This window comes from Notolepis coatsorum, assembly GCF_963971535.1.
Source record: "Notolepis coatsorum genome assembly, chromosome: 8".
Taxonomy (NCBI): Eukaryota; Metazoa; Chordata; class Actinopteri; order Aulopiformes; family Paralepididae; genus Notolepis; species Notolepis coatsorum.
In genome coordinates, this window is record NC_140172.1 from 70279912 (window position 1) to 70301138 (window position 21227).

Genomic DNA, 21227 nt, shown 5'->3' on the forward strand with positions numbered 1-21227 from the left:
CACCACTCACTACTCTGTAGCAGTAATCTATGCTGGTAAGTGTACTGTCATCCTCGTCACTTTCTCTCTGGGCATAGTCGTTCAGATACTTTGGGGGTTTATGTTCCCGGGAGGGATATCTCCCACTGCATGAGGCACGTGACGTCACCCTAGGGTGCTTCGTCATCATCCTCTGGGGGTTGTTGACCGTCTGTCTGCATGTCTGTGCTCAGTACACTAGGCTGTGGTGTCTCTCTTTCCTCACACCCTACTCTGGAGTCCAGCTCTGGCTCCTGTGTCTGTGTCTCGTTCTCACATGTTGTCTTTGTGACAAACTTTACTAACCTGTGCTTTTGCACTTTCCCCTTACCGGGATAATAGACTAGAAAAGCGGGGCTGCCCTTGTCATGCCCTACAAAAAGTCCTTTTTCACACCTGGACTCAAGCTTTCCTCTGTCCTGTTGGTAAGCATAACACACTGACCCAAACTTGTGCATCCTGGCTAGATCACACCTTTTTCCTGTCAGTGCTGCAGTTCCTGTCAGTGTACGGGTGGTGCCCGTGTGCTTGTTAAAACACAGATTTCTGGTGTAAGCGGCTTCTTGTACCGCATAATGCCATAGACTCTAAGGGTGCTTTCACATATAGTTTTGGTGGACTCTGTGCGGTTCTGGTGGTGAAGTTGCAACATTGTTGCATTCATCATTTGGTTCGTCTGCATTCACACAGCAATTTGTCAGGGGCACCAAACTATCTGAACAATGTCACGCGGTCGAAAAGGACGCTCGTCTACTGGACACAATGGAGAGTGGAAATCCCTCCCCTTCAGGAAGTGAAATGCGCGTCAACACAAACTGCGTGATAGTAGCAGTAGCAGAGGCGTGGCATTGATCCATCGTTCGATTATAACCCATTACCGCCATCCTCTCGCTAAACAACTTGTACACCTCGTTGTTTTTGTGAGTGCCCACAAGCAGCTGTTTTATTTGGTCTTCTGCCCATATGTCGATCAGGGCTTTCACTTCGCCCAAGTCTGTCCACTAGACATGTTTACACAGTGTGCTTGTTTTGCAGTAAATGCCGCGCGGTAATAATAATAATTGTAACTGAGGGGTACAATTCCCTGACTGTATTGATAAGTATGGTATCATTAAACCACTACCGTCTTATGTACTTTAATTACTGGCCATACAGTACATGATATATAAATATGATTAACACTTCCCACAATGAATCGGTTCCACACAAAGTTGTAATTAAGTATTTATTGCAGCAAAAGGTACATAATATACTTCTCTATTTTACTTTGGATGCGCTTATAAGGCAAATGAATGTGCGTAGGCAAATCAATAATGAATGTCCATTCTCTGGTTACGCAGGAGGTAATTATACAACCTGAATCTTAGGGAATTATATCTATGGTACACTAGTAATATATAGCGGGAGATACTGGAAGGGTCCCCCCGGTTGTAAGCCAGCAGGGGTAGAGGATCTGTCGGTAGTAGAGCCTGGGTCAACGATGATAAGGAGACTCCGAGTACGGGAGACGGTGCAATAAGATCTTGATCCACAGACGAATACAGCTGTTCTCCGTAGCCTGTAGATCCACAGGGAAGAAAGCTAGCCTGCCTCAGGCTCTCTGAGGCGCAGACTCGACGTGGCTCCTCACAGGGTAAATCCCACACACGTGTAGGCGTCGGCGATTCTCCGCTCCATTAATCACAGGACCAAAAGCAAATATAATCCAGCCGCAAAGGGCTATGTAGTTGTCGGGTAGATTAATCCAGTGTACATGTCCACACTGTTCTCGTCTAGGGCTCCTCGGGTGAAAGCGCCATGAAGCAGCCCAGCCTGGATAAGCTCTCTAGCTGATACGAGGAAGCGTTGGTGATGCTGGTCACTGTAGAACTTTAGCCGCACGATACACTATACACAAATAGACTATTACTGACTTAATAGAAATATGTCGCACTCGACGGTATAGCGCCAAACTCTGACAATTCAGTTATTAATTCGCACGCGGTCTCAATGCTCTTATTTGGGGCCAAACAGGCCATACTTCACCGCACGGAGTATCGTGGGTGAGGCTTCAACTTATTGGGTAACATACTTCTGTATTCACCTGCGCCATATTTATATGCACGGCGAACAATCTAGTGCCAACCTCATTTCTGTCTCGTATTCTTGGGCAAGGCCGGGCATGTACAGACATGTCTTGACGGTGGCTTTGAACCTGACTCTGGAGGCATGGCCTTGGCGCCTGTGGACCGCTGTCCAATAGGAGAATGAAATATTATGGTCTGTACTAGGCTAAAGGGATATTCCGTGTATATGTACAAGGAATATACAAGGGATATCAAACGATATACAAATATTATGCAATATATATCAATCAATAAATATATATATTCGGTTTAATCTGATCCTTTGTAACAGCCGCCTCCTAATTAGTCCCACCTAATTAGCTAAACAGAGACAGATTAACCGCACTGTCCACTACTCAATGTCTGTTGTGAGGGGTCGGGCAGTTCACAAAGTCATGGGGTCATGGTCGTCATCGATAGTATCGGGGAGCCTTGGCAGTTCTATTAGCCTCGCCACGGGTCGGGTGTAGATCCGTCCTTGGACGAGCACTTCGGCTGCTCGGACCTTTCCGTCGGCACCGGTGATCACTTTGCTTACGCGGCCAGCCGGCCACATAGCTCGGGGTAGTGACTGGTCGATAATCATGACGACTATCCCTTCTGTCAAATTGTCTCTCTCTTTCACCCATTTCTGGCGGGTCTGTAGAGACGGTAGATAGTGGAGTAGGAAGCTGTTCTAAAACTTGTCAGCCAATACTTGACTGTACCTCCACATTCTTTGGCCGTTCGCTTCTTCAGGCCTGTACATTGTCTGTGGTAGCGTGGGGTCCAGCCGCCCCATCAAGAGTGTGTTGGGGGTGACTGGGTCGACATCTGCTACATCACTTGAGACGTAACCGAGGGGCTTTGAGTTCAATACTCCCTCGATCTCCGTGAGGACTGTCATTAGGACTTCTTCCGCCACGGTCTGGGCCCCAAGCACGGCGTACAGGGCTGTCTTTATTGAACGTACTTCTCGTTCCCAAGTTCCACCGAAGTGAGGTGCGTTCAGGGGATTAAACTGGAAGTCAATCTGGGATGGAGCGAGGTGGGTCTTAAGTTCTGGGCCCATAGCTTGGAAGCTCTCTCTCAGCTCTCTTTCTCCGCCTTTGAAGTTTGTCCCGTGATCAGACAATAGTATAGACGGTTTGCCTTTCCGCGATGTGAAAGGCAGGCCATAAGGAATGAGTCTGTGCTCATGGTTGGAAGGAGTTCTATATGCATCGCTCGGGTGGTCATGCATTTGAATACAATACCCCACCGCTTCTCGGTTCCTCTTCCTTTCTTTATATACAGCGGGCCGAAACAGTCCATACCGGTGGAGTGAAAAGGCTTGTCGCCGAGTCGGAGGCGACAGGGAGGTAGGTCAGCCATCCGGGGTATACTGGGCTGCGCTCGCCACTTACGACAGTCTAGACAGGTTCGCTGGAAGCGCCGCACTGCTTCTCTCCCTTGCAGTATCCAATAACGACGTCTGATCTCCGCGAAGACTCTCTCTGCCCCGGCGTGATGCACATCCTCGTCGTATTTCTTTATGATCAGCTCTGTGACCTTGTGTCGGCTGTTTAAGACTATCGGGTACTTGACGTCATCCGGTAAGTCTGGAGCTCTCCGCAGACGACCACCCACTCTGATGAGACCATGGGCGTCGCTCTCGGGGGCTAGGTGGAGCAGTCTGCTGTCTGATGGGACGGGCTTTGCTCCCTGTAGACAGTCTAGCTCATCGGGAAACGAGTCTCTCTGGGCTTGTTGTAGTAGAAGAAGTTCTGCTTCTTCGTAGTCAGCTGCTGTAATGTCAGTAGTGAGCTGAACCTCTGGGTGGTGCCACAGGAATGTCTTTAGCTGCGCACTCTCTAGGGTGAGGCAATCGTCTATGTCGGGGTCTGTGGAGACGAGTGTGTTCAATCCACAGAACATAGATTTCTTGTTTTCGGCCTCCTCTTTACTCGCTTCCCGTGGGGTGGGTGTAGGCCACTCTTCTTCCGGGAGCTTGAGGAACTCTGGCCCGTCACTGTATAGGTTGTGACGGGTGAGGTCATCCAGGGACATTCCCCGGGTGATGACGTCAGCTGGGTTGTGTTTTGTGTCCACATACCTCCAGCTTGCTACTTCTGTTAAATCTTGAATCTCTGTGACTCTGACTCCCACGAAGACCTTGTATCTGCACGAATCAGACCGGATCCATGTGAGTACTGTCGTGGAGTCTGACCACAAGATTGTTCTTTGCACCGGAATGGTGAGTTCACGTTGGATTAACGTGGCGAGTTGCGCTCCTGCTAGGGCTGCGCAGAGCTCTAGACGCGGGATAGACTGTTGCTTGCGTGGGGCTATTCTTGAGCGAGCCAGGATGAAAGCAGTATGTATTTCTCCTCCCTCCTATCGGGCACGCAAGTAGGCCACTGAACCGTAGGCTACTTCGGAGGCGTCGCTGAAGACGTGCAGGTCCATCTGGCACGTCTCCGGCCTCACTGTGGGTGGGAAGTAGCTGCGGCGTATGTTGACACCTGGGAGTGAGCTGAGTTCCGTCTCCCACTCTCTCCATGTGGATGCAAGGTGCTCGGGTATGGGGTCGTCCCAGCCCTGGTCCTTGTCCCATAACGCTCTTACAATCATCTTTGCCCTGGTGGTGTAAGGTAGAATACATCCCAACGGGTCATATTGTCTGGCGAGTGTTCTGTATACACTCCGTCTGGTGGTCGGTAGTGCAGTCGACCTTTCCTGCTCCTTGGTCAGGGGTGTGTGTTTATAATGGAGCGAGTCTGTTTTCAAGCGCCAGACTAGTCCTAATGTCATTTCTTGGGCTTCTCCTGGGATGGTCGCCATCCAGGTCTCGCTGCTTGCTGCCTTGTCCTCGGGGGAGAGGCTGCGCAATACTTGCGGGTCGCTGCTGGCCCACTGCCTGAGATCAAAGCCGCCTTTGATCAGGGAGGCGCGGAGCTTGAGTAGAAGGGCCTCGGCTTCTTCTGGCGTCGAGACGCTTTGCAGACAGTTGTCCACGTAGAAACTATTTCCTACACTTTGTCGGACCTCTTCATCAGCTGCTGGATCCTCTGCGACGTGCTTTTGCAGTGCAAACGTAGCACAGCATGGGCTGCATGTGGTTCCGAAAGGGAGGACTTCCCATTGATAGATGGCTGGTTGCTCATCCCCGATCCTCTCTCTCCATAGGAACCGCAGCAGGGGCTTGTCCTCCTTCACTAGTCTCACCTGCAGGAACATCCCTTTGATGTCGCCGCTGATGGCCACCTTGTCTTGGCGGAAACATAGTAACACGCCTAGTAGAGAGGGGCCGAGTGTTGGGCCGGGCAAGAGCTCTTTATTCAGATTTTGTGATCCGATCTGGTAGCTGCAGTTGAACACAATACGATCCTTGCCGTTGTGGTGGACTTTGTGGTGCGGCACGTACCATGATTCGGTCGTCTGATCGGCCTCTTTAATGTCAATTTTCTTTGTGTCCCGCTGTGATTAGCTTGTTAATCTCAGCGCGGTACACAGTCTCTTGAGCGGGGTCTCTGGCTAGGCGCCGCTCTGTGTTCAATAGATACCGCTCCGTCGCTTCTTTTGGGGCGTGGAAGGTAGGCATACCCTCTCGCCTCAGGAGTGGAGTTGCGTATCTCATCACTCCGTTGACTTTGACTCTCTTTGTCCCCTGCTCGAGGAGGGCTATAGCGTAAATGTCTTCCTTGGAACGAATGTCTTTCTTTTCGTTCTTAAAGGGCATTGTCTCTAGTGTCCATAGCCTCTCGACATGCTGTAGGAGGGTGGTGTCTTCTTCTGTCACTCTGGAGTGGAGGCAGTTAGTGGCTGCTGTTCGGTTAAGAGACTTAGCGAGGGGGCCTTGTAATGTCCATCCTAGGCGGGTCTCGACTGCTGCAGGACAGCCTCTGGGCCCTGTGTGGACCCGGTCTATCGGGACGATGAGGTCTGCATGGTCGGAGCCTATCAGCAGGGTCGGGGTGGCACCGTCTATGAGCGGTATAGGTAGTTGACGCAGGTGCACATATTTATCCATCAGCTTGGCGATGGGGAAGGTGTACTGCGACAGGCCTATTTCTTGGCTGGTGAAAGCGTTAGTAATCCTATACCGTCTCTCTGGCTGCCCGCTTGCTGCGATAGTGAAGGAGACATTCTCGCCCTTTATCGTCTTTAGATCTCTTCTTATTGTCCGAATCGTCATCTGGTTTTCGCTCCCCCGCAGCCCCAGCTGGGCCGCAGCGGACGCGAGGAGAAGGGTCTTCTCTGACCCGTCGTCAAGGACGGCGTAAGTGTCCATGACCTTATCTTGGTAACTCAGTGTTACGCGGACCACCTTTAAGAGCACCCGGGCGCCCCCGCTGCTGGCGGGGTCAATGTACATAACACTTGCCTTTGTGCTGCTTGAGGGTGCAGGCTTTCTTCTGTTACTGTCGTGTAGGACATCTAGGTGGGCTCCGTCACACCGACTACACCTCTTCTTTAAGCGGCAATCGGCTGCCATGTGACTGCGCGCACATCGGTAACAGCGTCGGTTGGACTTTATCCATTGACTCACCTCGTCGGCGGTCATCTTCTTGAACGTGTCACATTGTGACAACCAGTGTTCCTTTTCGCAGTACGGGCACACCATCTTCCACTTCTCTTTCATCGAGGGGGTACTGTGGTTCTTGCTGCTCGGTACTGATTCTGATTGGTGCATGACGGTCACCAATCTGCGGCCATCATTTGCTCTCCTAGGTCCCTCTCTGGAGCTTGGTGTGCTCCGCATGAACGTATCCAACCGTAGGCTGTTGACTTCTCTCGCCAGGAAGTCGGCTAGGTCTAGGAGGGATGGCTCGGGACCGTTAGGATCACGGTGGTCTCTTTGCCGCCTGAAGCGCTCTTGTCGGGCGGGCGGAAGCTTCTCTAAAATCCTCTCGACATTAGAGTTCGCGTACAGTTCGTGCATACCCTTTTCTTTTTGCGCCCCCAGCATCCCTACCAGGGATTGTACCTTGATAGACAGGTCATCTAGTGAGCGATTGTCTGTGGCTGGGGGTAGGCGGTCAATATGCCTTATCTCTTGTATTACGTAGTCCCATATGCGTCCATATCTTTGGTCGAGTGCTGCTAGAGCCGCTGTGTATGGGGTAGTAGAGGTGGCATAGGCCAGCGCTATATTGTGCGCTCGGGGCACCTTGAGGTGCTTCAGTAGGATAGCATACTTGTACGGTTCATCAGCTACATCGGACATCATTGTCTCTAAGCACATTCGTAGCTCCGTGTACTGTGCTCTGTTCTCGTGGGTGAAGTCCGGAAACGTCGGTGTGCCAATGTATGATGCCATGGATGGCTGGCACATCGGTGAGCGTTGGAAGAGAGGCCTCCTAGGCGAGTCTCCTCTTACGCCTCTTGGTGGGCTTGTACCTGCTGGGTACCATGGCCCGCGTATCCAGGTGCTGTTCCTCGGGGCTGGTCGTGCGTCAAGCTCACCCGTGAATTGAGTCGGGGGTCTGTAGCGCAGAGCCGCGGGGGTAGAGCCTGGGCTGTACTTGACCTCCTGGTCCTGTGGAGTACTGTGCTGCTGTCGGGCTTGACTCTCCTCCTCTCCCTCCTCTTCTTCCTCTGGCAGGTCCTCTAGATCCTGTAGTCATCTATTTAGCCTCTCCGCGGTGTAGACCGTTTCTTCCTTGTAGCTGGGTCTCACTTGGACCGGTCGGGGAAGGGGTTCGGAGGGGGGTATAGGCTCTCTCTGGTGGTCGGGCTCAGGGTCGATTGATCGGGTAGGGGAGGGTGCCCTTGACCCTTGTCTTGACGAGGCCTTGTCTTGACGAGGCCCTGGAACCCCGTGCGGAGGGAGGGGGTGTTGCCCTGGTGATCAGCTGCTCCATTATCTGCGCTTGTAATCGGTCGCGCTCGGCTTCGCGCTTGGTGAGAGCGAGGTCGCGCTCTGCTTCTCTTTGGGCACCGGCAGCGGCGCGCTGGGCTTCGGCCCGGTCCCTTACCATATTCTCTTCCGTCTGAAGGCGTCTAATCTCTAGACGTATACAATCTTCGTCGCTCCGTTGCTGCGCTTGAAGGCGTTCTCTTTCCATGGAAGAATGTTCGCGCTCACTAAGCGTCTGTGCTTGGAGTCGATCGCGCTCTGTTGAGGCTGCCAGGCTGGCGAGGAATGCCTGTGCCAGCATCTTGTCCGCCTCGCTGGGGGAAGACGCTGGTTGAGGTGATCCGCTCCTGGCAGTACTCGTTGGAGATCTGTTCTCCTGTGGCGAGTCCTGGAGATCCATCTCCGGGGTGCTCGCCTCTTCTTGTAGCGGGTCGAGTTCCATCCCTGGAGGGCTGTCTTTATCCTGGAGCTCTCCGGGGACTACTTCTTCGGTCTTGGCGGGGGGTAAAGTCATGTCGGGTCCCTCCTGGTCCCTACCGTGAGCTTGGTCAGTTACGTTAGAACCCACTAGGGCCTCTATTGGCGGGGTAGCCTGGTCGATAGGGTCGGACATAATTTTACTATCTACTTTTTCCGCGTTTACCGTCTGTAGAAAGCTAGGTAGTATATTGGCAACGTAATCCTCTAAGTACTGAGGTGTCTGAGATACGCCCCTTCCTGACAAAAGAAGCCACCCAACTCCTCGTCCAATCAACAGTCATCTCCCGCCTCGACTACTGCAATGCACTGCTCGCTGGCCTCCCGGCCACTGCCACTAAGCCTCTTCAACTCATTCAGAACGCAGCGGCCCGCCTGATCTCAAACCTACCGAAGTCGGCCCATGTCACCCCACTTCTTAGGGACCTGCACTGGCTCCCCATTGCTGCACGAATCCGCTTCAAGGCCCTTGACCTAGCATACCGTGCGGCAAAGGGAACTGCTCCCGCCTACCTCCGGTCAATGGTCTCTAACTACACACCCTCAAGACCCCTACGCTCTGCATCTTCTGGCCGCCTCAGACCTACTCCTATCCAAGCTCCGGGAGGGTCATCAAAGAGAAGTCGCCTATTCTCAGTCCTTGCCCCACAATGGTGGAATGAACTACCCACCCCAGTTAGGACAGCCGAAACACGTCCAATCTTTCGCCGTCGACTAAAGACTCACTTCTTCAACCATTATCTGAATTAAAAAAAAAAAAAAAAAAAATCTAACCCTAACTAACCATACTGTCATGCACTTGTCCTAATAAACTAACCTACACTGTAGCACTCAACACTTTGATGAACATTGTTACTCAGCTGATAGAGTTGTGCTCTTCCTGATGGCTTGTCGTACAGAACTTGTAAGTCGCTTTGGATAAAAGCGTCAGCTAAATGACTAAATGTAAATGTAAATGTAAATGTGTCTGCCGTCTACGCTGCGGGCAATCTACTTTAGGAGAACCGTTTTGTGGAGTGTTCATCATTGGCCATGTCAATATTAATACCACTATATTAATATTACACTAGTTACCCTCCGGCTCGAAGGACCAATTGTAACTGAGGGGTACAATTCCCTGACTGTATTGATAAGTATGGTATCATTAAACCACTACCGTCTTATGTACTTTAATTACTGGCCATACAGTACATGATATATAAATATGATGAACACTTCCCACAATGAATCGGTTCCACACAAAGTTGTAATTAAGTATTTATTGTAGCAAAAGGTACATAATATACTTCTCTATTTTACTTTGGATGCGCTTATAAGGCAAAGGAATGTGCGTAGGCAAATCAATAATGAATGTCCATTCTCTGGTTACGCAGGAGGTAATTATACAACCTGAATCTTAGGGAATTATATCTATGGTACACTAGTAATATATAGCGGGAGATACTGGAAGGGTCCCCCCGGTTGTAAGCCAGCTGGGGTAGAGGATCTGTCGGTAGTAGAGCCTGGGTCAACGATGATAAGGAGACTCCGAGTACGGGAGACGGTGCAATAAGATCTTGATCCACAGACGAATACAGCTGTTCTCCGTAGCCTGTAGATCCACAGGGAAGAAAGCTAGCCTGCCTCAGGCTCTCTGAGGCGCAGACTCGATGTGGCTCCTCACAGGGTAAATCCCACACACGTGTAGGCGTCGGCGATTCTCCGCTCCATTAATCACAGGACCAAAAGCAAATATAATCCAGCCGCAAAGGGCTATGTAGTCGTCGGGTAGATTAATCCAGTGTACATGTCCACACGGTTCTCGTCTAGGGCTCCTCGGGTGAAAGCGCCATGAAGCAGCCCAGCCTGGATAAACTCTCTAGCTGATACGAGGAAGCGTTGGTGATGCTGGTCACTGTAGAACTTTAGCCGCACGATACACTATACACAAATAGACTATTACTGACTTAATAGAAATATGTCGCACTCGACGGTATAGCGCCAAACTCTGACAATTCAGTTATTAATTCGCATGCGGTCTCAATGCTCTTATTTGGGGCCAAACAGGCCATACTTCACCGCACGGAGTATCGTGGGTGAGGCTTCAACTTATTGGGTAACATACTTCTGTATTCACCTGCGCCATATTTATATGCACGCGAACAATCTAGTGCCAACCTCATTTCTGTCTCGTATTCTTGGGCAAGGCCGGGCATGTACAGACATGTCTTGACGGTGGCTTTGAACCTGACTCTGGAGGCATGGCCTTGGCGCCTGTGGACCGCTGTCCAATAGGAGAATGAAATATTATGGTCTGTACTAGGCTAAATGGATATTCCGTGTATATGTACAAGGAATATACAAGGGATATCAAACGATATACAAATATTATGCAATATATATCAATCAATAAATATATATATTCGGTTTAATCTGATCCTTTGTAACAATAATAATAATAATAAGCAGCAGTGTTTTTTTCTTCCTTCTACCCCAAGATGCACAGTTAGATAGATAGATAGATAGATAGAAAGATAGATAGATAGATAGATGCAGTGTGCTTGTTTTGCAGTAAATGCCGCACGCTGCGGTAATAATAATAATAATAAGCAGATGTGTTTTTTTCTTCCTTCTACCCCAAGATGCACAGTTAGATAGATAGATAGATAGATAGATAGATAGATAGATAGATAGATAGATAGATAGATAGATAGATACAGTAGATAGATAGATGCAGTGTGCTTGTTTTGCAGTAAATGCCGCTCGCCGCGGTAATAATAATAATAATAATAAGAAGCTGTGTTTTTTTCTTCCTTCTACCCCAAGATGCACAGTTAGATAGATAGATAGATAGATAGATAGATAGATAGATAGATAGATAGATAGATAGATAGATAGATAGATGCAGTGTGCTTGTTTTGCAGTGAATGCCACACCGCGGTAATAATAATAATATACCCAAGATGCATAGTTTATCAGGTGACTTCCTACGTTTGGTCCGCGTTTGGTCCGATGAAGCGAACCGAGACCTATGTTTTTTGGCGGACCAGAGTTTGCGTGTTTGGTCCGTGGACCGAGTTCGACGCGCATTCACACAAACCCAAAAAAGCGGACTATCGAATTCTGGTCCGATAGTCCGGACCAAACAGCTCTAGTGTGAAAGCGACCTTAGATAAGTTACCATCTATTAGCTTACACCTAGCCATTTCGAAAAGAGTGCGTCCTTCCCTCTCTGCTATCCCGTTCTGGTGCGGGGAGTAAGGACAGGACGTCTCGTGTCTGATCTTGTTCCTTCTCAGCAGTGACTGGAACTCTCTATTTGTGAACTCTGTTCCGTTATCGGACCTTAAGCATTTTATGCTGCCATACGGAGCTACATCTGCAAGGAATTTTTCTGTGGCTTGGAGTGTGTCACTCTTTGCTCTGAGAAAGTAAACAAACACTGCCCCTGTACACACATCTGTGAAAGACTGCACATATTTAAAGCCACCTATGGACTCATTATTTACTGGACCGGCTAGATCTGTGTTAACTAGCTCAAGTGGTGTCTTTACCTTTTCCGTGGGACCTCTGTTCCTTGTTTGAGTGAACTTTCCCTTTATACACACATCACATTCTTTGTTAGGTCTATGCTTTTCACCGTTAATGTGCATGCCTACTGTCACCGCCTGCAGCTTCAGTATATCCTCGTAATTACAATGACCCATGATCTCATGCCATGTCTGAATATCATGACTGACATTACACATATCATTTTCATTACATCCTGTTTGTAGATAATACATTCTCTTGTACACCTCAATGTTAAACCTCGTACCGTCAGGCTCCACAAGAACATCATTACCTTCATTGAAGAACACTTTGGCACCGTTTGCAGTAGCAGATTTGACAGAGAATAGTTCTTGTGGGAACGAGGGTATGTAGAGGGCGTTCTTCAACGTCACTGTACACCGGCGCCCCTCACTGTCTATGAGGCATACCTGTGCGTCTCCTCTCCCCTGCGCCAACCCGAATGTGAGCTTCCCGTCTGCCAGCTCCATGCTGTGTCTCCGGCTCGAAGGTGCGGTCAAAGTTCTTGAATCGGCTCGCAGTATGCGTCAGCATTCAGCTTTGTATCCAGGGCTTGCGCGGCCTCCGTTATTTCTTCCGTGAGGCCCGTCAAAATTGTCTTTTTTAGCCCCACTCCGTGCATACAGCACAATATCCGCTCTTCCCAGAGCTTGTATTCTTCTGCCCTTCCGTTAAACGTGGGCCACTTGCTCCTGCCTCTTGTCGCCATCTTTTGATTGTAGCTTAGCTTAGCTGCCCGTTAGCTTAGCTTTAGCGTCACGTGGTTCTCCCGCTGCTAAACTAGCCTAAACTTTTCAGCTAACTAGCTATCGTTGTTTTGCTCTTCCGTGATCTGGGCCCATAACCTGTTGACAGAGTCACCTGGGGAGCAAAATAACTGGTCATGACAACGAGGTCCTCTTTAGCCTTAACTGGCGTCGTTTATTTCATATGTACATTTCCACCACGAGACCTGCTCTCCGTGAGAGCTAGAGTGAGAGAGACAGAGGGGGAGGGAACATTCCCTTATACCTGCTACCTGACGTCAGCTGCTATAGCTGCGTCTTCTTACGCCTATAGCGCCCTCTTGTGGAACAGTTAAAGTGCAGTTATATTCAATCATATTATTACTTACATTTAACATATCTACATTTAAATTCACAATTCTTTATACATTTAAATATATGTACCCACAATAATAAAGTAAATAAATACTCAGTGATGTGAATATACATCTTTCTAAGTCACAATACATACAGTATATACATAAATACACATATATACACTTAAATGCAATTTTTTTTAATACATAATAGTAATAATAATGATGATAATAATAATTATTTGTATAGTACTTTTTGAAACAGGGTTACTTCACAGATATACAATTCAAAATATGTATTTGTCATATGCACAGTTGGACACGGTACAATGAAAATCTTACTTTGGTAGTCCACCCTTCACACAACTACAAAATATAGACTTAAACTAACTTTTTTATATTAAGAATCTTAAAATCAAACAACACATTTCCTGGTTACTTAAAGGGATAGTTCAGATTTTTGGATGGTGGTATGAAAGTAGTATAGTTAATGCAATTCCATTAGCTTACTTACCGAGTCACATGGTCGAAGTTTTGGCCTGGTTCTGAACAAACCGGGAAGCTTTAGACAGACAGCAAACAGGCTCACAAAACTAAAAAGTGTTAATCCACATCAGAACCTGCAAGCAAAAATTGTAATCATCTACAGCAGAATACTGTGGTCCTCAAGCATTTCCTCTGCTTCAGAGCAGCGTTATGTGTTGGAAGGAACTAGTCCCAGTGTCACGTAGTTACTACGTGTTGGGCCGGATTCCAACATGAATCAAGCATAGGCAATGCTTGAGATACAGTTTTCTTCAATAGATAATTCAAACTTTTGCTTACATGTTTGAATTTTTTACCCTGTTTGCGGCCTGTCTGAAGCTTCCTGGTTTGCTCAGAACTGGGCCACAACTCGGGACTTGGTGAGTAAAGCTAATGGCATTACATCAAGTACTACTAGCAAGTATTTCATACCAATTAATGTCCAAAAATCCAAACTATCCCTTAAGACCCAGGTGATAGTTGTAGCTAAATATGGGACATTTAAATCAGCCATTCAGGGGAAATTCAGGGGTATTAAGCATATTCTGACAATTATTGGTCATGGAAATTGTGCTATTCTTTATGGAACTTCCATAGAAAAGTATCAATTGTGTTGGAACTTGAGAGACACCTTGGGTACTGCTAGTGAAAACCTGTGGGAGGTCTCTTATTGCACTAATTGGCTAACTTTCATCAAAAACTGAACTAATTTGCTTTACAATGCGTCTTGTTCTGTGTCATGATCCCGCTCATCAGGAAATGGACATTGCGAGTCTGGAGGCAGCCAATCAGAGCTTGCAGGTGGACCTCAAGCTGGCCTTCAAGAGGATCGGTGACCTACAGGCTGCCATCGAGGATGAGATGGAGAGTGACGACAACGACGACATGATCAACAGGTACAGTAGCAGGCACCTTACTTTTCCCATGGAATTGCAACATCTCATTTGTGTATTGTATATTGGTGTAGCTGTATATAGGTGTAGCTTGTTGTCGTTATTGCACCTGAATACCAGGACCCATAGCTTCGGACTATAGTTAGCCACCGTGACCTAGTTATTTGACTCTGTACATTGTATGAAAGCTGCCACTGTTATTATCTTTGCTGCCAGATAGTTTCAACCTGTATCTGGAGACCCCCCCCCCCGCTTTATTTTCTGTTTCCCTCGACCCCCCCTCTCTCTGTTTCCCTCTACTCACTCTCTCTCTCTCTCTCTCTCTCTGTTTCCCTCTATCCTCTCTCTCTGTTTCCCTCTACTCACTCTCTCTCTCTCTCTCTCTCTCTCTGTTTCCCTCTACCCCCCCCCTCTCTGTTTCCCTCTACCCTCTCTCTCTGTTTCCCTCTACCCCTCTCCCCCTCTCTCTGTTTCCCTCTACCCTCTCTATATCTGTTTCCCTCTATCCCCCCCTCACCCTCTCTCTCTGTGTTTCCCTCTACTCCCCCCCCCCCCCCCCCCTCTATCTCTGTTTCCCTCTACCCGCTCTCTCTCTCTTGTTCCTTTGTCCTTGTTCTTGTGTCTGTTGGTCGGTTTCCCCTCTGGTTAAACCTCCTGTTGGGACCTGTTTTGTTGGTGATATTGAGGTTTACATTCAACGAGCCCACATGGATAAACAAGTGCAGTAAAACAGCACCTTAAAACGTACATACTATGCTGGTACAGCCCCTGGAGACCTGGGAAGGACTGGAGCAGAAAGCAGAATACACTGTGTTGTTCTTAAGAAAGTCTGTATCTCTCACCTTGTGTTTTTCTCCTTTCCCTTTTGTTGGGTGTCTCTGACATCTCGTCCAGTTTACAAGACATGGTGACAAAATATCAGAAACGAAAGAACAAAACGTGAGAATGGAAAATGCATCGTTTCTTTCTTTTTTTTTTTCCTTTCCCTCGTGCTGTTTCAGTTGATTTCTCACCCATTCGTTGCTACCACACGAGAAAATGATGCAGCATTGAACCTGAGGCTTGTCATGATTTATTGTTTATGATGAAATAATAATAAAAAGAAAAACAATTTAATACACAAGATTATGAATATAAGGGTCTTATCTCATCTGAGACAGCATTTATTTTATGTACAGTATATAAAAAAATCTTTATATATATATTTAGTTAATCTCACTCTTATGGACACATGGTTGATATTCAACTGAATAAGAATGTGCCACATAGTTACACTTACCACTAAGATGCTGCATCATCGTCTCACTGAATAACATCAACCATCAGCCTTTGTTTGATTTTGTCACCACAGACCCGGGCGAGAGGTTTCCATTATTTTGAGTACAGTACGGTTGCAGTTACTGTCTTGTACCACAAGGGGCTGCAGTACATACAAAATGCCCCCCCCCCCCCCATCACTCACTTTAGAGGAAGATTAGGGATGGGAATTGATAAGATTTTATTGATACGATTCCATTATCGATTCTGCTTATCGATTCCTGCTATGTTTATAATTTAAATAAATAAATTGGAAATGCAACAGAACTAGGCTCGTTAGAATAACAACATGCAACTTGACATTTCTGATTGACATTTATCATTTATTGTTGAGCCCCCATGTCAAAAAATGTATTAACTATACACAAAATAATGTATTTGAGATTCTCTTAACACATTCAGGGCCATTGGGATTAGACGGTATGAGGCCAGCTTTTCATTACAAGTTGGCTGCATGCGTGGCGCTAACGTTATTGTTTTAAAATGCGCAACTGTCGGAAAAACATGGCATCGATAAGAGGAATTGATAGTCACGGAGGCATGCAATTCCAGGAATCGGACAATTAGGAACCGGTTCTCAGTTTGATTGTTTATTATAAAACAAAACTGGAAACGGGAAACAAGCCCTCTGTCTGGCTTTTTGTGTCATCCTTTTAACATGTACTTGTATTAATGTAGGCGACCTTGCGGTACCATGTACAAAATGTTAATAAAGTATGAGGAAAAAACTGGAAACGTAATAAATAAAAGGCAGTGAAACGATCAAATAAACACCAAAATATATACTATCTCTATTGTAATGGAAACTTTTCAGCACAGGATAAACTACTGTTTCAACTCAAACCACAGTAGCAAAATGACAATAACCTGGCCAAAGAAAAAGTTACTTGTGTGCTGTTTGGGAACAGTTGACAATGGTTATGTAAAGCTTTTCATCAGCTCACCTGAATGTGTGTTCTCAAATTAGTGCTGGACATGTGGGAAGTTGAGAGCAGCTTTGTTTTTGTCTGACACAGTAAACACCTAAACACATATGTTTTAGGAGTTTTTTCAGTTAAAATCATAAATGTGTCCAGATACGGCCATGGAGACGCATTGTTATTGACTTCCTGGATGTCATCTTCATCAATGCCATCACTAGCGGACTGGCCATAGGGAGCACCGGGAGTTTTCCCGGTGGCCTGGCAGACTGGCATGGCCTGGCTGCCCTGGCAGACTGGCAAATGCTTTTTTATTATTTGTATTTGTTTGTGCCCGCAGTCAGGCCACTGAACTCCGAAGCAGGCCAGGTGAAACATACATACGTGTTTCTATTTGCACGGAGATGTGCTCTCTATATAAGTTCAGGCAAGCAGGCAGGAATGAGTTAACTTGTCATTCACAACCCAGCGCGAGGCAGCGTGCCTGAGCTGGCCTGCGCAGGCCTTGCCAATCTCAAACAAGCCTATATTGATTTAAATCATGATGAGATCGACTGCCGAAACCCGGGAGATATGAACGTTTTGGATAGCTCTAGAATGGGTGAAGACGAACGTCGGACAGAAATTGAAAGAATGAGATGAAAGCAGGGCGCAATCAGAGGTGTTACTATGCAAGTTTTGAATCAGATGGACATTGAAATTGACATGGAAACTCCGAATGTTGATCACTTGAGCAATTTATTGGATGTACTGGGAGTTAAAGAAGACAGTTTGTTGGAACCTGACCGTGAAATAGAACAGCTATAACTCTGACGGATGATTTGGATGCTGATATTGAAGCCGCGGAGATGTAAGGAACGCGTCATTATGTTGAAGTGACGGCAGCAGCGCAGAGGGTGAGTGATTGATATGAATCGACTAGATCACAGAGAGCGCCAGTGAAGTAGAGAAATGTACTGTAATGTAATGTGCACCGGTAAACTTCTTTATAAAGGACACTTTCGTATTATAACTCGATGTTTCGACAATCCATTATTTGGAAAGTAGTTATTCTACACTTTGGTGTAGTGTATACAACTTGTATGGTCCGTGTTTTGTGACAGCTTCGCTGTCCATGGTGCTGAAGGTCGCATTTATACTAGTGTATACAGCCTCTACAGTGCCACCAGTGGTGCAGTGCTCATGGGACGCGGTAGCACACCGTTCCACCTCCTTTCTGAGCAGAAGCACTCGCATGCACGGTAGTGCATGCGCGATTGCGCGTGCACACAAGAATGCATTCCACTCGACTGTGCCAAGTACCCACCTGGCTACTTTGCATAACAATAGCTCAGGTCGTCAGGTGTGTTCAAATACTACAGTTGGACCATTCAACACAAAACCTGTGAATGAAGTGTTACATTCCATTCCTAGAGGCAATTAGGCATCGTCTTTATTCGTGAGGGAACATTTATGCGTATGCGCGGGAGCACGTGCCACCACGTGATACAACGCAGCAAGATACAAAACCAACTAATCATAGTGGGTTTTCTCCGGGGAGATTTCTTTTTCTCGCAAATCTTTATTTAGCAGTCCAGTTTCTCCAGGCAGTAGCGTATAGCGTTTGCTCACGCTATGTCACTACTTGGGTCTAAAAATAGCTACACTACAGTGAACGCTACTTGGTTCAAAAGGAGCAACGCTACCATCACGCTACTGAGAAACGTAGTTAAGCTATGTAGCGTCGCTACTTGTAGCTAGCTACTGCCCAACATTGGGTGCAATACAGCGCCCCTGAAGGGGACTTAGGCAGTAATAGTGGGCACTGTAGATGTACAGTAATACCAGCTCACAGCTGGAATACACCCTCCTGTCAGTGCTGGGGATTTTTAACCATTATTTGGACATTTTGGGAATTAGATTTTAGAGCAGGTAAACTCAGAAGATGGTGGAGTTGTGACATTGCATGCAGGCTTAGTTGTAGAAGAGTGCATCAATAGAAATCCAATGCCTCTAAATCAGGGGTTTTCACTGTGCGTTGCAGTGTTTGCAGGGCTATATCTATATTCTATATTATAGCTATGGAGACAATACTATGGCTCATTTGACATTAACTATCCATCGTTCAACATGTGAAAAAGAATGAATGTATACGTTTGCGTGTTATACCGTGGTGAATATTGTACAGTTTCAGAGTGATCCTGGCTAATTCCTGGTAACTGTGTTATGGAGCAATATGTGAATTTCACTAAAAGCGCTCGCGTTGCTCGCCTGGACATGCTACTATTTCCAATTCAAAGGTATATAATAGGTATTATGTTTCATCGTGAATGCATGAAAGGGGAGGGGGGGTCGTTTTTTTATGCTTTGATCATCAGCAACGGCATACGTTTTGGAGTACGTTACATATGATCGTTGCGATCGATGTGAAACATTGTTGGATCAAAGTAGGATTGATGTCATATAGTCCTTACCTTTATTAGGAGGTATCCCAAAAAGAATATTCCAATTGTCTGATCGCGATTTCCAGTATTGAAGTCGATTATGTCCCTGACATGAAGTGGCACAAGATATGCCTCAAGTGTGCTGAACGCGTTTCGAAGTGGTCGGATGAAAATAAGGTTTCAAAGGGTGGGCGATACTGCCACCTAGCAGGATGCAGCCGGTATTGCACTTTTGGGATCTCAGAATGATTTCCTATGGTAACACAGAGGTCCGTGAACCTGTAATGAATAAAAAAAATCGAATAAAAGAAAAAAACTACCAAAACCTGAGAAATCTTGGGTCTGACGCTCAACCGCTGGCGAGTTAACCCAGGATATCTCGGGTCTGGCGCCCAATGTGTTAATGTATTGCGTAATTTCAACATGAAATTAAGGAATATCAAAATAAAAGCACACATTGAACTTGATCATGTATATTTATTATTATTACAGCACTATGTTATCAATACACATTTATAAAACGAGGCATATTTAGCCAAAATATGTTGCCAGAATATAAAAAAAAATAATACTTGACTTGCCAATGCACAACCCCACTTTCACCTACCCACGACCCCACTTTGGGTCGCGACCCGTAGTTTGAGAACCGCTGCTCTAAATAAATGTTTACCAGATATTCTTCTTGGGATGGTCAAAAAGAACAACTAGTAAAGTAAACAATTTGATTAATTTATGAATTCATTAATAATATTGTACTTATCCGTCTCCCGCTGTCTGACAAACGGAGCTAGTCTTAATTGTAACTTGGTTATGATGTGGGACTAGAAGCCAGTGTACGAGTTTCCCCACCATGTTAGTGTTCTCATAATGGTAATGAGCTTATTATTAATAAACAGTTATGAACACAGTATTTCAGCCGACACAAGCTGAGAGACGCGTCATTGCAGCCGACTAGCTACTAGACTAACTACACAGTACAGTCCTCAAAATTATTTAACCTCTACTGCCTGTCAGGTGCCAGTTTACTAATCTCATCTCATTCCCGTGTGTTGAAATACTGACTGATGTTATTGTATCCTACCAAGAAACCCTTTTCTTACTGTACTTACGTGCATGCGCGTGTTATGTCTGTGAAGTTGTGACCTCCTCAAGTGAAACCCTGTTTATGAGAAGAATTTAGTGCTGCTTTTTAAGAATTCAAATGTTCTTTGAAGTGAAATGAAGGAATGTAGTTTGTAGCGGACATGCCCTTTCATTATCATTTCCTGTTTTCATAGTCATAGTGCATTGTGTCGGAATTACTCCCTCAATCGCATGTTCAAAGATATATGGCATGGAGTCTATTCTTTCTCATTTGCCATCATGTCAACTCACGTGTCTCTGTCACTCTGCCTGTCCCTTAGTGCAGCTCAAGACCAAGAGAAATTCCACCTTCAACCTTAGCGTAACAGCAGATAAACAATATTGGACAAATGTGTTGCTTTCAATGTAAACGGCTTGCGTTCTGTTTTCAGGTCTATTTGAAAGGATTGCTTCAATGACAAAATGACAACGGCAGGTTTAACACTGCTGTCGTGTTCGTGATGAGGGAAGAATGGAAAGGGCTTCCCTTAGCAGACTATTCCATTATAGTTATAATCTCCTACAATAACCATTCTTGTTTTGTATGTAAGGGAAATTATATCCATATTATGTGTGAACAGGGCCAGTGGTTATGATGTTAGCGTTTTTCAAAAGCTCTGTTTTAGCTCCTTTTCTCGTCCACACGTATACAGGCAAAACAGAGCTCTTCATTTTCAGTGACCTAAAACGTAAAAAAAAAAAAAAAAAAGTTTTCAGTTTTTTTTGTCAAAATACTACATTTTCTAAAATATCCATATACGTGTGGAAGGGGGCCTTCGTTTGTTTGTGTGTGAGAATGAGACAGAGTGAAAGACATATAAAGACTTTTTAATTAATCAATTTAATGCAAAGCTGGCAGAGGACAGCAATGTTCTATGTTATGTGACCAGACCAAAGCCTCTTGTAACACTTACTCTAACTTGGAACATGAAATATGGTATGCATGTTAAAAATGGACGATTATGGTAGGCTACAT

At 46.2% G+C, this 21227-nt stretch overlaps 1 protein-coding gene across 1 annotated transcript in view; it reads left to right on the forward strand.

Annotated features, from left to right (window-relative positions):
• The window catches only part of LOC311233020 (unconventional myosin-XVIIIa-like), a gene marked incomplete at both ends in the record, with an annotated part of 212117 nt that overhangs the window by 186405 nt on the left and 4485 nt on the right, over positions 1 to 21227 (forward strand). The window contains 2 exons of the mRNA XM_084319874.1: positions 14333 to 14472; positions 15364 to 15408. Of these exons, the coding sequence (XP_084176000.1) occupies positions 14333 to 14472; positions 15364 to 15408 (185 nt within the window). The remainder of the gene's footprint in view (positions 1 to 14332; positions 14473 to 15363; positions 15409 to 21227) is intronic.